This window comes from Carassius auratus, unplaced genomic scaffold (genome assembly GCF_003368295.1).
Source record: "Carassius auratus strain Wakin unplaced genomic scaffold, ASM336829v1 scaf_tig00011294, whole genome shotgun sequence".
NCBI classification, from domain to species: domain Eukaryota; kingdom Metazoa; phylum Chordata; class Actinopteri; order Cypriniformes; family Cyprinidae; genus Carassius; species Carassius auratus.
Window position 1 is genome coordinate 1,066,140 of NW_020524189.1, and position 14,689 is coordinate 1,080,828.

Sequence of the window (14,689 nt, forward strand, 5' to 3'; positions counted from 1 at the left end):
ATTTCCTATTAAATGTATATTAAAATGTATTGATCATAAAGCAGGTCTATTTAATTAAAATCATGAAACTTGTACATTTTAAAATCAAAAATTAAATGTTTACCAAGTTCTGAGCTCTGATGTCACATAGCCAGTGAAACAACAATGGCAGCCCATACGGATAATATTGCCTATGGATGCAGTGTTTATTTTTTGCAGTGTTTATTTTCCGGGTCCAACATGCAGTGTGAAAGGTGCTTAGGAGAATTCATTATGTACATTAACAATGATTTAGGGCAAATATAATGTTATTTATTGGAAAACTATGTGAATGGCGCTCTGAGGTGCGGCAGGATTTTCTGTCTGAAGTTTTTCGCTCTGTTCAGCGTGCAGCGTCACGTGTCTGAACAAACAACATGTGCTGTCAGTGATTTCAGCCACTAGAGGCCGCTCTCGCACTGTATAATAAATCGGAATCTTCTCAGCCGATCCAGCAAGTGACGAAATGCGGAAAACTATCGCCATGGATTTTTGTCGATAACCGATTGTTCCAGCAATCAATTATCGGTGCCGATTAATCGGTCAACTTCTTATTATTTGTTACATAAATTTTACTTTCACTTTTATGATTTATAGTAGAATTATTATACCTTACCTAAATAAATTAAAAGTGCTTGAAAGTTTGCTTCCAATAAAAGGTTGGGGATTTGAAACTCATAAGCCCCACACATTTCCATTCAAATTGTCATTGTCATATATATATATATATATATATATATATATATATATATATATATATATATATATATATATATATATATATAAATTATTTTATTTTTTTTCATTTTTTTTTTTCATTTTGTTTCTGTGGTCAGGTTAAACAAAATGTAATGTACGTATACATAATCATGTGGTCTTCCACTCTCTTTGGCACAAACATTTGGTGTGTCTGTGGAAGCTGCGGATGTTCAAATCGTTTCTTGGAAGCCAACGAGATTTAATTACCCTTCATTTAATATCTGCTGCTGGTTTGTCCCTTCGCTTTTGGCACTAGCATCTTTCAGTCAGATTGCTTGACTAATGGCTCCCCTTAATATGATCAGGTTAAACCGAAGTTCTCAGCGTTCTTCCATTTGCAGTCATTTTACAACATACAATTACATTCACATTAATGATCTAATTTCTCTTCCTTGTGTTAATGTACAAATTCCTTGAGATGTGAAATGAGAATATTGTAGTGTTGGTTTGCTTGTCATAGAGTGAAGATTGTATTCTGTGTTAACTTAATCATCTGTTTAGTATAATTATAGAAGCACAGCGAATATTACAGACGTTAGTGATCTCATCATGCTATTTGCATGTGCGTTGGCAGTGATGTATCCTGACATGTATATGCTGCATATTGTGGTGTAATAATGTTTGAATTATTATATTAAAGTGAACATACTTTAACATAATCTCATATCATTTTCTCTGAGGCTCAGATTAAGTTGCGTAAATTATGAACAATGGCAGGAGCAAATTGTTGTTTCTCATGAGCTGTAATTGTGGAAGTTGTTTGTACAGTTTATTTTATACATTATAGCAGTAATAGAAAAGCCCTCACATGGTTGTCAACAGCAGTCTCTCTCATATTAGTCACAGCCCTGAATTTTCTTTAGATCTGAACTCTTGAGTTCATCTGCCCCTGCCTAACAGTCTGAATGCCAGCATGTGGCCTGGCATTGGAAATCCTGAATGGGTGAGATCCCAGTTTTGAAAGGATGCCATGGCTTGGATGGTGATCCTCACATCTGGAGATCATCTCTGAGCATTCATTCAGTCTAAAAGAACCAGTGTCAGAACACTCCAGTATCTGCACAGATACAGCCATATTAGACGGGCCTAGAAAATTGAGAAAATTATCCAAACAAAAACATTGCATTTATGTTCTCAAATGATCTTGATTTTGTTTATTTTTGACTAGATGTATTTGGATTGTACACTGTAAAAAATTTCTTGTGATTTTTACAAAAACTTTTTGGCAGCTGTGGTTGCCAGAATAATTTTGTAAAAATACAGAAAACTGTAAACACATTTACGTCAAAAACTGTTAATTTTACAATATAAAGCTGTAATTTACAAACAAGAAAATGTGAATATAAACCAGTAAATTCAACAACACACAAAATTAAATCTGTTTTGTACCTTGAAAATACTGACAACCACCATAATAATAAAGATGGTACTAATTAAGAGAAAGCCACATGAAGTATCAAAGCTCATCACAAGTAGCAGAAGTATATATTAACATATAGAAGGTGCACATTTATGGAAACACAAAACACCATCATGGTAACACACGTGATACTTAAATAATGCAAAAAACTTTCATTAAGCAACAGAAGATGTAACATAAAGCTCAAATGTACATAACTGATAACAAGAACTATTTAAAAACTTGATTATTTAAACAAAATACTTTCAAACGTGGAGTGTCATGCAGGGAATTCTGGGAATATCAGTTTACAGTTTTAGACTGTAAATTATACATTGATTTGTTCTTTTTTTACTTCTAAAAGCTGTATAATTAACAGAATTTTACTGTAAATTTACATTAAATGCTTTGTTAGATCTTTTACAGTTTTTCCCTGTATATAGTACGGGAACTTACTGTTAACCTATTATCAGTTTTTTTCCGTAGCGTTTTTACAAAATTTTACAGTTAAAATTACACTTATTTTTTACAGTGTAGGTTAGATAGCAGTTGGTTTCATTAAACCTATGCAGTTAGTTGTATCTGTTTGAAAAAAAAAGCCCCGCCTGATTCAGAACAAGTTTATAGTTTTCAGAGACAATAATGTTGATTTGAGCAATGAAAAATATGCATGATGGGAATTTGAGTTTGGAGCACTCGAGAGTTAAATGATTCTCACTTTCCCATTTCAACTGCAGCTGAGAACACATTGATGTTTGTTTGTGCTGTAATTGTCCTGAAACGTTAAGCAATAGGTTCATTTTGCAGTCCTGAAAACTTCATTGATTTTACAGTTTTGCCTCTTGTTGCTTGTAAAAATGTTTCCTTGCACTTTACTCGAGGGCTGCTGTTTTATTACAGATTCCATTCTGATGTATTTCATCATTTCATTGTGTTACACTCAACAATATTCATCCACATAACGCAGGAGTTGCTTCGTTGATGCAACAGAGCGGCTGTTAAAGGGATAGTTCACCCAAAAATTAAAATGTGATGTTTTATCTGCTTACCCCCAGGGCATCCAAGATGTAGGTGACTTTGTTTCTTCAACAGAACACAAACTGATATTTTTAACTCAAACCGTTACAGTCTGTCAGTCTTATAATGGAATGGAAGTGGATGGGAATCTGCTAGAAAAATATGAAAATCCTAAAAAGAAACATACACAAACAAAATCAAATTAAACCCTGCGGCTCGTGATGATACACTGATGTGTAAAGACACAAAACGACCGGTCTGTGCAAGAAAAAGAACAGTATTTATATAGGTTTTTTTGTTTTGTTTTTTTTTACCTCTGATTCATGCAATGTCCAAACTGTTAAAACTCTCATGAGCACGTTCTCAGCATCAGGCGCATTAGGCATCGTCTTCTCCTTGCTTTATGGTGGATCGCAGACTTATAAGTGCATTACCACCACTTATTAATTAAATGGACCATTGACACTCCATCTAAATTCTCAATTAGGAGTGTCAATGATGTCTATATAACATTTCCTATTATCATTAGCATTTAAAACCATTGTGCTGCTCAAAAATATTTAGTGGAACCTGTGGTACATATTTTTTTTCTAGGATTCTATAAAGAATAGAAAGTTCAAAAGAACAGCATTTATTTAAAAATAGAGATCTTTTGCAACATTATAATTGTCTTTACTATCACTTTTGATGAATTTAATACATCCTTGTTTTGTTCCTAAACTTCATGGTTGCGGATGTAAAAAAAGACACAACTATTATGTCACCTTGGGTTTTTATGAACAATTATTGCTTGTAAAAACACTGGAATAAGTAGCTAGAAAAACAAAAAACAATTCCACCATGCACCTTTAGCAGACTTGTAACTTTCATTATCCATAATATCTTTCAATCACTGTTAAGATATGAGCCATCCAGCAAACTTAATTGATTCAGGTTTTAGTGCAAGCGAGGCAGTATTTGTACTCTAGCTGAACATCAGTGAAAATATTATTCAGTATGTAGTGGGAAAAAAGAGAAAGACAGAGAGAAACTGAGAGCTGTAATATTATATTATGATTTGTTCTTCTCATAGCTGAAAAGCTGTTTGGTTTTCCACCATCCAATGAGATTATGTGCATCAAATAACCACTTGAGGTTTAACACTCGGCTCACACACAAACACACAAATCTCTCTCTATCTCTCTCTGCCAACAATTCTTTTGTATTACATCTCCATAACAACAGTCTGAGTGGCCGAGAGCAAGAGAGGACAGAGAGAGTGAGTTTCTAATATTCACCGCATGGAAAGGCGGAGCTGCGGAGAGTATGTGCGAGTGTGTGTGTGTGAGAGACGGAGGTGCTCAGATTAGTGTGCCGGGATGGAATCAGGGCGGTGTGATGACTTGAAGCACATCAGAGTAGATGAAGACGCATGAGATCAGCTAACACCACACATGGTGAGAAACCCACGCCTTTTACTTGATTCTGGCAGGGGACAGGTGTGTGTGTGTGTGTGAGAAATAGAGAGAGAGAGAGAGAGAGAGAGAGAGTGTGTGTGTGTGTGTGTGTGTGCGCACGTGTGAGGGTGTCTGTGTGTTTGGCCAGCTTCGATCTTCTAAAGGGTTTTTATGTAACAGGCTGCAAGACCAGAGATGGTAAGATACTGTAGAGCTACACTAATGTCATGCTATATGTTGCACTTAGCCGCATGTGCTGGACTTCTGAAAGGAGAAGACAAAGTCTTTGCATTTGCATTTGAAAAATAAGTTTCTGATTTATTTAATATTTATGTATTTATTTATTTAGCTTAAATGGCATTTTGAGTTCTGGTATAGCATTTACATTGCACTTATGAACACCAAACCAATAGTTTAATATGTTTGTTTAAATTCGTGTACTATTACTATTATTACTAATATTTTAAGTCTCAAAAATTCTATGACAAGCTTTTACATGTTTCAATTCTTCAATATTATAGCTGTAGTAATACTCTTTTTTGTTGTAAATATTTACTGTTGTTTACTATTATTATTAATACACTGAAAAAATACTTTGGGGAAAAAATGGGGGAAATGTGTTTTACTCAGAAATAATTAAAAATATATGGAAAATAACGTTAAATTAAAACATGGAATTTTAGAATAAAAATAATATTCTATATTCTATAACTGGTGGTGGATGAGGAAATATTATTATAATATATTTTTAAACATACTCCAATTATCTTTTATATTTTCTTTTTATTTACAACTTCCTATATATATATATATATATATATATATATATATATATATATATATATATATATATATATATATATATATATATATATATATATATATATATATATATATATATATATATATAGATATATATATATATATATACTTTTTTTGTTGTTTGTTTGTTTCTGTTGTGACCAAAAATTACTTTGCCTGAGTGGGTGATTATTTTACTCTGTAATTAACATGTTTAAATTAACATACTATATATTAAAACCACATCAAAGTCTCATCAGTTTTATGATGATAAGTTTTTAATTGTTGCATTAAATGTGCATTATAACTGTACTGTGTTTTTGTTACTATTGACTGTTAATTGACTATTTTCGTTAATAGGCACCTTCTTTTTGGACCATTAGTTAAGAAGCCAATAAAAACAGACTCAGTCACAGATAATAATTTCAGGTTTATTAAAATTCAGAAGGTGACTTTGTCTAAGTGTGTTGTTTATTCTGTTTAGTCCATCCATGTCCACTAGTTTGACCCATTCAGACTTGCTTTGAGGAACGGATGTGAACAGTGGAGACGGGGATCGTCACATTAACAGTAATCAGCCAGTCATAGTGATGTGGAGGCATTGCTTCCTCTGACATAACTTTTTGATTGTAATTTGCCAGTAACTCTCAACCACATTCATTACATCTACAGTCCTCCGTGGAACACAAAGATGATATTTTGAAAGGATTTATATTTCTGACAAAAAAAGTCAGTGGGGTCCAGTGTTGCATGAACCCCAATATTCTTCAAAACATCTTCTGTTGTGCATTTGAGCTGTAAAGTTATTTAAATAGTTTTTTTAACAGTGAAAGTCTTGTGATATTGCATTGCATTGTCTTGCCTCAAGGCATTGTTATGCCACAGATGTAATGATTGAGCATCTGTCAGAAACTCTCGGCCAGAACATCACTCTAATGGTACTTGTTAGCCAGTCCTTTCCTTTGTTTCCATTCTTATATGATAATGGTTTGTGTGACAGGTCATGAAAATATACTGGGTTTTGGTTAAAATAAAAAATAAAAAACCCCGGCTGTAGCTATCATTTGATTTCCTCTTCAAAGTAGACTCCGTCTTGTGGAAATGTTGTTTAGTGGATTTTGAAATATTGTGTTGTATGATATTAAACAGCAAACTGTGGATCAGGATTGCAGCATCAGCAGATTTTCTAATGTATTTATTAAGGCTTTCGTCTGCGAATCTCCAAAAAGCTCAAATTAAGTCCTTTCTGTGGAGTACTGTGGAGCTTTATTCCATCTCTGTTTCTTCCGCTTGGGAAAACTCGCCTAGTTTTGCTTTTATCCTACTTTTGCATTATTCAGCTTTCATCACATCTCTCTCCGTTTCTCTTTTTCTCTTTTTTTTCTCATTCCCTCAGGCTAACTTGAAGAAGTTTATGGAATATGTTCAGCAACGGAACATTGAGAAGGTATCAAAGTTTGTGGAGAAAGGGCTCGACCCAAACTTCCACGACCCAGAGACCGGAGGTAAGCGACACCAACCTAACTCAAAAAGTAAATTCATTAAGATTTTCCAAATGTCCATCTCTGTGTGTGTGTGTGCATCAGCGTACGTGTTGACTTTACTTGGTACTATTAAATTGGTGCCATGACCCAATCTCTCAGCATTTATCTCTTGGCTCTGGGTCAGTCAAAAGCAGCTGAATTTGAAATGAAGCACTCTTGCATGCTGTACGCTAATAGTGGGGATCAATTTAAACCATATTTGTGTAGTTGTTCAGTTTGATGATCTTTTTGATCCCCTTAAACTGTCAATATTAATGGTAAAATGTGGAAAGGTTGGTTTCACCTCATTTGATATTTAAGTGTACCGATTGTTGTTTCCTCCAATTAACTTTATCACCTTTATTTTTGGTTTTGTTGAAAATGAGAAGTTACAATAAATATTAAGATAAAACATATATTTAGTAGTAGCAGAAGGAGTATAGTATTTTAGATTTTTACATCATGATCTGAGTATTTTGTTTGTGTTTTGATGAATTGTTATTAATTATACATCAATGTATTTTATTTTAGGTTAATTTACTGCTAGCTAACTTGTATTAAAACAATTGATATTAATTAAAATTCACAAAAAAATGTAGTTGGCATCACACACCATATCAAAAAGGCAATTCATCGCACATCATTTTGCAAAATCCACTTGAAGGTTGATTAAAAACCATGATTATATCTTATTCCAGACATTTGTTAACGGTTTTAACATAAATTAAATAAAATAAAACAAATAGTTTAAAGTAATTTCCTTCTTCAAGTAGTTAAAAGCATCCACAGAGAATCCCATTTACATGTGTTAAGGAATCATTTTCAGTCAATGATTTTGTCAGAAATTTTAGCGTTAAATGTCACCTGGTGATCTTTTTTTTGGGGTTATTCAGTACTTAAACACTGAGAACTTGTATCTTCTAATTTCAGTTTTCAATTAGAGTTAAAGAAAGGGACAGATTGTTCTGCATGAATGACTATAGTGCAGTCACGTCTGACCTCTTCCAGTGCATTCTGGGAAGATAAGATCACCTTCCATGCAAATTCTCTCATACTTATTCAGATTTATTCATGCATTTGTTTGGAACTGCTCAGAACTGACCTCTGGCAACAGTGATGGACAGGAATTGAAGAGCTGGTGTTTGTATACACGCATGCAATTGTTACAGCCAGAGCAGCCGTGACCTCCAGCTTGTGCAGCATCTCAAAGGCAGTGTTAAGCTGTCTGGAGACAGAAGCTAAACAATTTGATCACAGTCCATGTATCCCTGATCTTTAAAAGGAAGGTAAAGACCGGAAGAGAAAGATGAAATCAAAATACAATAGGCTTAAAAAGACAGTTCACACAAAATATGAAAGTTCTTATGTTGTGATATTGTTTCAAACCTGTGATTTCTTTTGTGCAACAGAAAATGAGATTTTTTCCAAATATTTCCGTGGCCATCAAGCTCAAGCTCTAAAAATCACTTTTAAAGCACTGTCCCTGACAGTCCCTGGTCATATAGAAAAGAGCAATATGAACATTCTTTGAACTATTTTCCTTTCCGTGTTCCATTCAGGTTTGTTAAATAAACCACTCCTTTAAAACAAATCAGGAATGCACAAATAATGTCAGCAGTTGTTTTTTGTGCACAGAATGTCCATTGACAATGGCTTCACAGCTGGAAGGTTGTGCAGAGCTCATAAAGGTTCTAAAGAATGGAGGAGCTCACCTGGATTTCAGGACCAGAGACGGCATAACTGCCCTTCACAAAGCAGTCCGCACCAAGAACCACACGGCAATTATTGTGAGTAACGCACACTCGTCCTGCCGACAATGGGGGCGAGCACGGGGTCCTCATACATACTTGAAAGAGACATCAGAGGTGTGTGTGTCTGTCCAGACGTGAGTCATAGAGTGACACAAAGATGAAAAGTGTTCATTGACACCGGGCTGTATAAAAGCTTGCTGTGTTTTATAATGATCAGAGCAGATCTTTAGCTGGAGCAGAGGACTGATGTGTCATCCGAAGTTCAACTGAAAGAGGCATATCAGTGTCGTTTTTATATGTTAATGACATATTGATCTCAACACTAAGGACATAGAGAGGCAACCAGGGCAGTTGTCACAATGTGGTATCAGTAACTGTAACGCTTCAAGCATCAGCATTGATTTTAAATGTAGATTTTAGAAAATCAATTTATTAGTCTAATATTTGTTGGCCAAATAAATAAACAATAAAAAATAATAACTTGTATACATTATATATATATGTGTGTGTGTGTGTGTGTGTGTGTGTAACAAAAATTAAATACTTATTTTTATTCTGTGTGTATATACTATACAAATATATATATATGTGTATAGAATGTGTATAGAAATGACATGAGTTTCACAATTTAAATTAATCAATATTAAATAATATAAATAATAAAATATAACTTAAATATAAAATATACATACTGTACAAAATGTATCTATGTATACAGTATATTTCAAGGTGTGTGTGTGTGTGTGTGTGCGTGCGTGCGTGTGTTTATGTGTGTAAAAAAAAATTGACTGTTATTCACAAACCTTCTCTGAGATAAAGGGATATATTCACTTCAGTAAAATTTGTGACAACTGGCCACAGTCTCCCATATCCTGACTTATCGTCAACCATTATTATTTTCCTCGATTCTGTCTTTTCTCTACATATTTAAGCCTGACCTGCAGGTGGCATTTTGCTTGATTTCACACCTCCCCCTTTTCCACATTGTTCCTCTTATTCATAATACCCATTTGAATGTAAAGTAATGAAATGAGTCTTGAATGACATGTCTCGGCTAATAAATCAGCTTGGCTGTTGCAGTCTAGTCTTAGTCTCAGATAGCACACCCACAGTCCATTCACTGATCTCCTAATGTATATTGCATTACAGAACTGGTAGGAGCTAGCAGAAAATCTGCAAGGATAAGCTGCAAAGTGCTCCAGATTTAATGCCGATGGTCAAAAGTCTTACTTGACTGCTAAGGTTATAGGTTCAATCCCCATTTGTGGCAATCCTTGAATTTTCGTTACCATGCCCTTGAGCAAGACACATAAAGATATGCTGTATGCAATTTTTTTATGGAATAGCACGCAGAAAATGTCCTAATACTCGACAGATATGACTGAAATAGTCTCAGTGACAGCCTGAGGCTCTGTAAAAAGCAGAAAAGAATCTGACTGTGAGGTGCTGCAGTTAGACAGTGACCAAACTTTGAATCACTCTGTCTGTCAGTTTTGTGTGGTCATGTTCCTCAACATCGGGTTCACTGACTTGTCTTTTAAGCATGGCTTTCAACATTTAACACGTTAACGCATGCGATTAATTCAAAAATCGCCTACATGTTGAATGAGATTTTTCTCCAGTGAGGGGGAGGAGGGGGCGGAATGTTTGACCAATTACGCTACAGCACTTTATTGCACTGATTGGCTATTAACTGTGAGCAGACAGTGTCAAGAAATGCATTGGAGAATATGGCGAACAAAAGATTTAAAGAAACAAAGTTGCTTGTCAGATTTTCCTAACAAGCAACTGTGTTTTTAAAAAATAAGAACAAAAAAAATGTAAAAGAAACCCAGGATTTTTTCACACAATTGAACAAAAAAATAAGACCAAAGTTGTGTATTATGAGTGGACTTGGCAACTCTGATTGATGCTCAAACAAACCATGAATGAGCACTCTAGATGTACAGATCATACATTGTAATTATTCAAAGATACATTTCTGTACACATTGAGGTTAATGTTTTAATTTGTAATGTCAAAATTAATCACTCAAAACGGGTGTGATTAATCTGGTTAAAAATGTGAATCTAGAAAAGAGGCAAGCTGATTGGTTGGTGTAGTTGAGAGATGTAAAGATGACTTGTGTGTGCAGACGCTGTTGGATCTGGGCGCCTCTCCGGATTACAAGGACAGTCGTGGCCTGACTCCTCTGTATCACAGCTCTATGGTGGGGGGCGACCCGTACTGCTGCGAGCTCCTGCTGCATGATCACGCTCAGGTGGGCTGCATGGATGAGAACGGCTGGCAGGAGATACACCAGGTAACACACTTAGTTTTAACTTGTTCATGTTCTCAAAGCTTCCTTCAAAGTAATGAATTAAATGACAAATTTAGACTGCAAAGGTGGCACCCAAGTGCTTCTGAACTGGCATTTAGGTGACTTTACACAGACTGTTTAATGCTGCTCAGAGGTGGCATTAATGCACTTCCACAGCAATTACATCTGTATGCTTTAATACGTGGAGCTAAGCCAGATCAGAGCAGGCATACTTTAGTCTGGCTTTCATGCGGCATCTTAACTCAGACACCTAAAGCTGCCAAAATAGGTCATAATGCCATACTATTGACATCACAAGCACATTGACTGTTCTGATGTTTGGGTCAGTGCATTTTTTAAAATATATTTAATAGATTTCAAAGTTCTTTTGAACTTTCTGTTTGAAAAACTGAAAAACAGTGTCACTGTCTCCACCAAAATAAGCAGCACAGCTGTTTTTAACATCGATGATGATAATAATAATAATAATAATAATAATAATAATAATAATAATAATATTAATAATAATAAAAGGTAATTGAGCAGCAAGTCAGCATATTAGAATGATTTCTGATGGATCAAGTGACACTGAAGACTGGAGTAATGAAGAATAACTTGCATTTTAAAATATATTCAATTTCGGTATTTCACAATATTACTGTATTTTCAATCAAATAAATCCCTTGATGAACATAAGAGACTTATTTAAAAAACAACAACAACAAAAAATCGTACCAACCCCAAACTTTTGAATGGTACTGTAAGTACATATTCAGTATTCAGGAGCTAGTCTGTGTTGAGGTTAGATCTTTTACATAAAGTGTCAGCCTCAAAAGCAGTGTGGGTCTTCTCAGGGTCAAAGAGACAGTAGAAAATGAAGAACTAAATTAAAAAAAACAGCTGTTTTTGGTGCAAGACATTATAGACTTGGACTTTAGGGGAAAACAATACTACAACAAAACAGAACATGGCCTTCATAGCACACACACACTTTCATGGTCAGGTCACAATTGACTTACAGTCAGCGGAGCCTGTGGATTACTGCGGGGTAATACAGCAGGAGATTGTTTTGCAGGGCCTTTTTCTCCATCTCTGTCCATGTTCTGGAGGCTGGCCAGACACACACACACACAGACACGCACACTTCTAAACTATTTCTCTCAGTTAGCAGCCCCTGGTGCATGACATTTGCATTCATGACATCTGACCTTTTCAGAAGCTTGAAAAGTGTGTGTGGGAGAGAGCGTATCCATACTTGTGTTTGGATCTAAAATGAATACACCTCATTTGCTCGGCATTTGCTCACCAGTTATCTGGTGACTTTATTAGGACATATTGTAAACGTGTATTTATACCAACTTTGTTCAAATAAACAAATCAATATTGGTGTTAATATGAATGCTAATACTAATTATTATTGTATATTTAATATGTAATATATAGTTTACACTTATTAATGTTACTCCCAATGAACAATAATATGTAATATATAATTAATATTAATATTGCTGTTTATATATATTACATAAAACAACTACAACATATGCACACACACAATGTTGTTATTATTTGTGTTATTATTTTATTTATTATATAATAAATATTAATAATGGTATTGACAATAATAACTATTATTCTTATTATATAGATGATTAGACTTTCAAATAACCCTTAAATTAGTAAATTATCAGATAATCACTAATCGCAGCCTTATTTGGGATTTAAAATTCATCTGCCAGCAGATGAACATCCACTGTTTTTTTTCAGGATATGCAAATATATTCTAGTATAGTAACTTTATGCCATGCTTTGAGAGGAAAGATTAGAGATTGTGGTATATTATATTCTTTGTATGAAAAACTGAGGGTGGACAGAGCTCCTGGGTCATATAGGACTGTGTGTGTGTGTGTGTGTGTGTGTGTGTGTGTGTGTGTGTGTGTGTGTGTGTGTGTGTGTGTGTGTGTGTGTGTGTGTATGCCGATGCCACTGCTGTGAGTTTACAGTGTTTAAACCATGCCTCATTCCCAAAATTAGATCAGGTCCAAAAATGTGACAGACATGCTATTTAACTATGTTACCTACACCTCACAAACACACACTGCCCTCAGGAGTCATAGTGTTTGTCAGAAAGGAGAACAGCAGTTGACAGGGCTGATTAGTGTGTGTGCGCGTGTGTGTGTGTGTGTGTGTGTGTGTGTGTGTTTGGAAAGGTGGGCACTTTTCCTAACGTAATATTTATTTTCCACCACCCTCCCTTCTTTCTGATGTTCTCATCCATCTGTCTGACCTACACTTGTCATTTCTAAAGAGATCCTATGGCAACCCGAGCAAATGCCAAGTGAGTGTGTCTCAATGAGGCTGCTCTTCACTGTAGCTTTTCTAGTTTAGATAGTCATCCTTGCTCATCTGTTAGTGTGTGTGTGTGTGTGTGTCTTTAAATGGCTGTGTATATTGTACATCACTGAATGAATGGTTAAATGTGAATCTAAACACATTCATTCTTGTCTCTTTCTGGCTCTCATTATGCATTGACAAAAATATTTTGTGCAAATGTTTCAGTTTGCTTGAAATGACCTTGTTGCAGTGTCCAATTTATTATTATTATTTTTTTTTTTAATTGAGTGGGTCAAAATTAGGCAACATTATCTGTATTAAATTTATTTGTAAAATCTGGATACTTCAGAAAAATAAGATTTATTTAATTGAGATTAATATTATTATTATTACTAAAGTAATAATATTAAGTAATATCATAATATTATAATTAATAACAATAATAATGCTAATTTTGTTTTACTAACAGTAATAATATCATAAGATCATTATCATCAATAATTAAATACTTAGAAATACTTGAGTTATTATTATTATTATTATTATTATTATTGATAGTTAAATCATAATGTTATTACTGATAATAATATTTTTTATTTTATTAACAGTAATAATATCATAAGACCATCATCATCAACAACAACAATTAAATACTAAAAATAAGTTATCACTTATAATAATTTATATATTACTAACAATAATATTATAAGTCCAGCAACAACAATAATTAAATACTTAGGAACAATAAGAGTTTTAAAATTGAGTTTATTATTATTATTATTATTATTAACAGTAATAATATCACAATATTATCATTAACAACTATAATAATAAAAATATGTCTCTTTCATGTGCAACAGAACATTTTGTCAGTCACTTGGTTTCTATGTCTGCACCATTTCACTGTCCAGTGATAAATCCTGCGACGTATTTCTTGTTGCTGAACTTGGTCAGCAGGGATGGATTGACCATAAGGGGGCATCTGGACAGCACGTCCAGAGGGTCGCCATGCAGAGCTGTATAAATGTTTTCAAACCGCAGGAGACGCCGAAGACCTCTCCCTGACTGCATGGCCAAAGATGAGCCAATGTAACAGTGAATGTTAATTGGCCCATGTGATGGGGAACGATTGGTACTCTGTGGATCTCACAGCTGAAGGGCCCCTGGGAGTCCCACACATGCCCCGTCACTAATCCTGCCCCACTCGCTCTCAGTCTCTCTCTCTCTTTTGTGCTCATTCTCAGGCAGACAGCTTTTAAGCAGTTTTTTTTTACATCCCACACTCAATTTGTTTGCAGAGAGGACACAATTTTGAATTATGGTGGAAAGAAAAGTGACATTAATAACACCAA

The 14,689-nt window shown here is 34.6% G+C and overlaps 1 protein-coding gene across 1 annotated transcript in view; it reads left to right on the forward strand.

Moving 5' to 3' along the window:
* Positions 1–14,689, forward strand: part of LOC113073073 (SH3 and multiple ankyrin repeat domains protein 3-like) — a gene marked incomplete at its 3' end in the record, with an annotated part of 139,344 nt that overhangs the window by 111,696 nt on the left and 12,959 nt on the right. Inside the window, exons 5-7 of the mRNA XM_026245976.1 lie at positions 6,827–6,935; positions 8,589–8,740; positions 10,839–11,006. Coding sequence (XP_026101761.1) covers positions 6,827–6,935; positions 8,589–8,740; positions 10,839–11,006 — 429 coding nt within the window. The remainder of the gene's footprint in view (positions 1–6,826; positions 6,936–8,588; positions 8,741–10,838; positions 11,007–14,689) is intronic.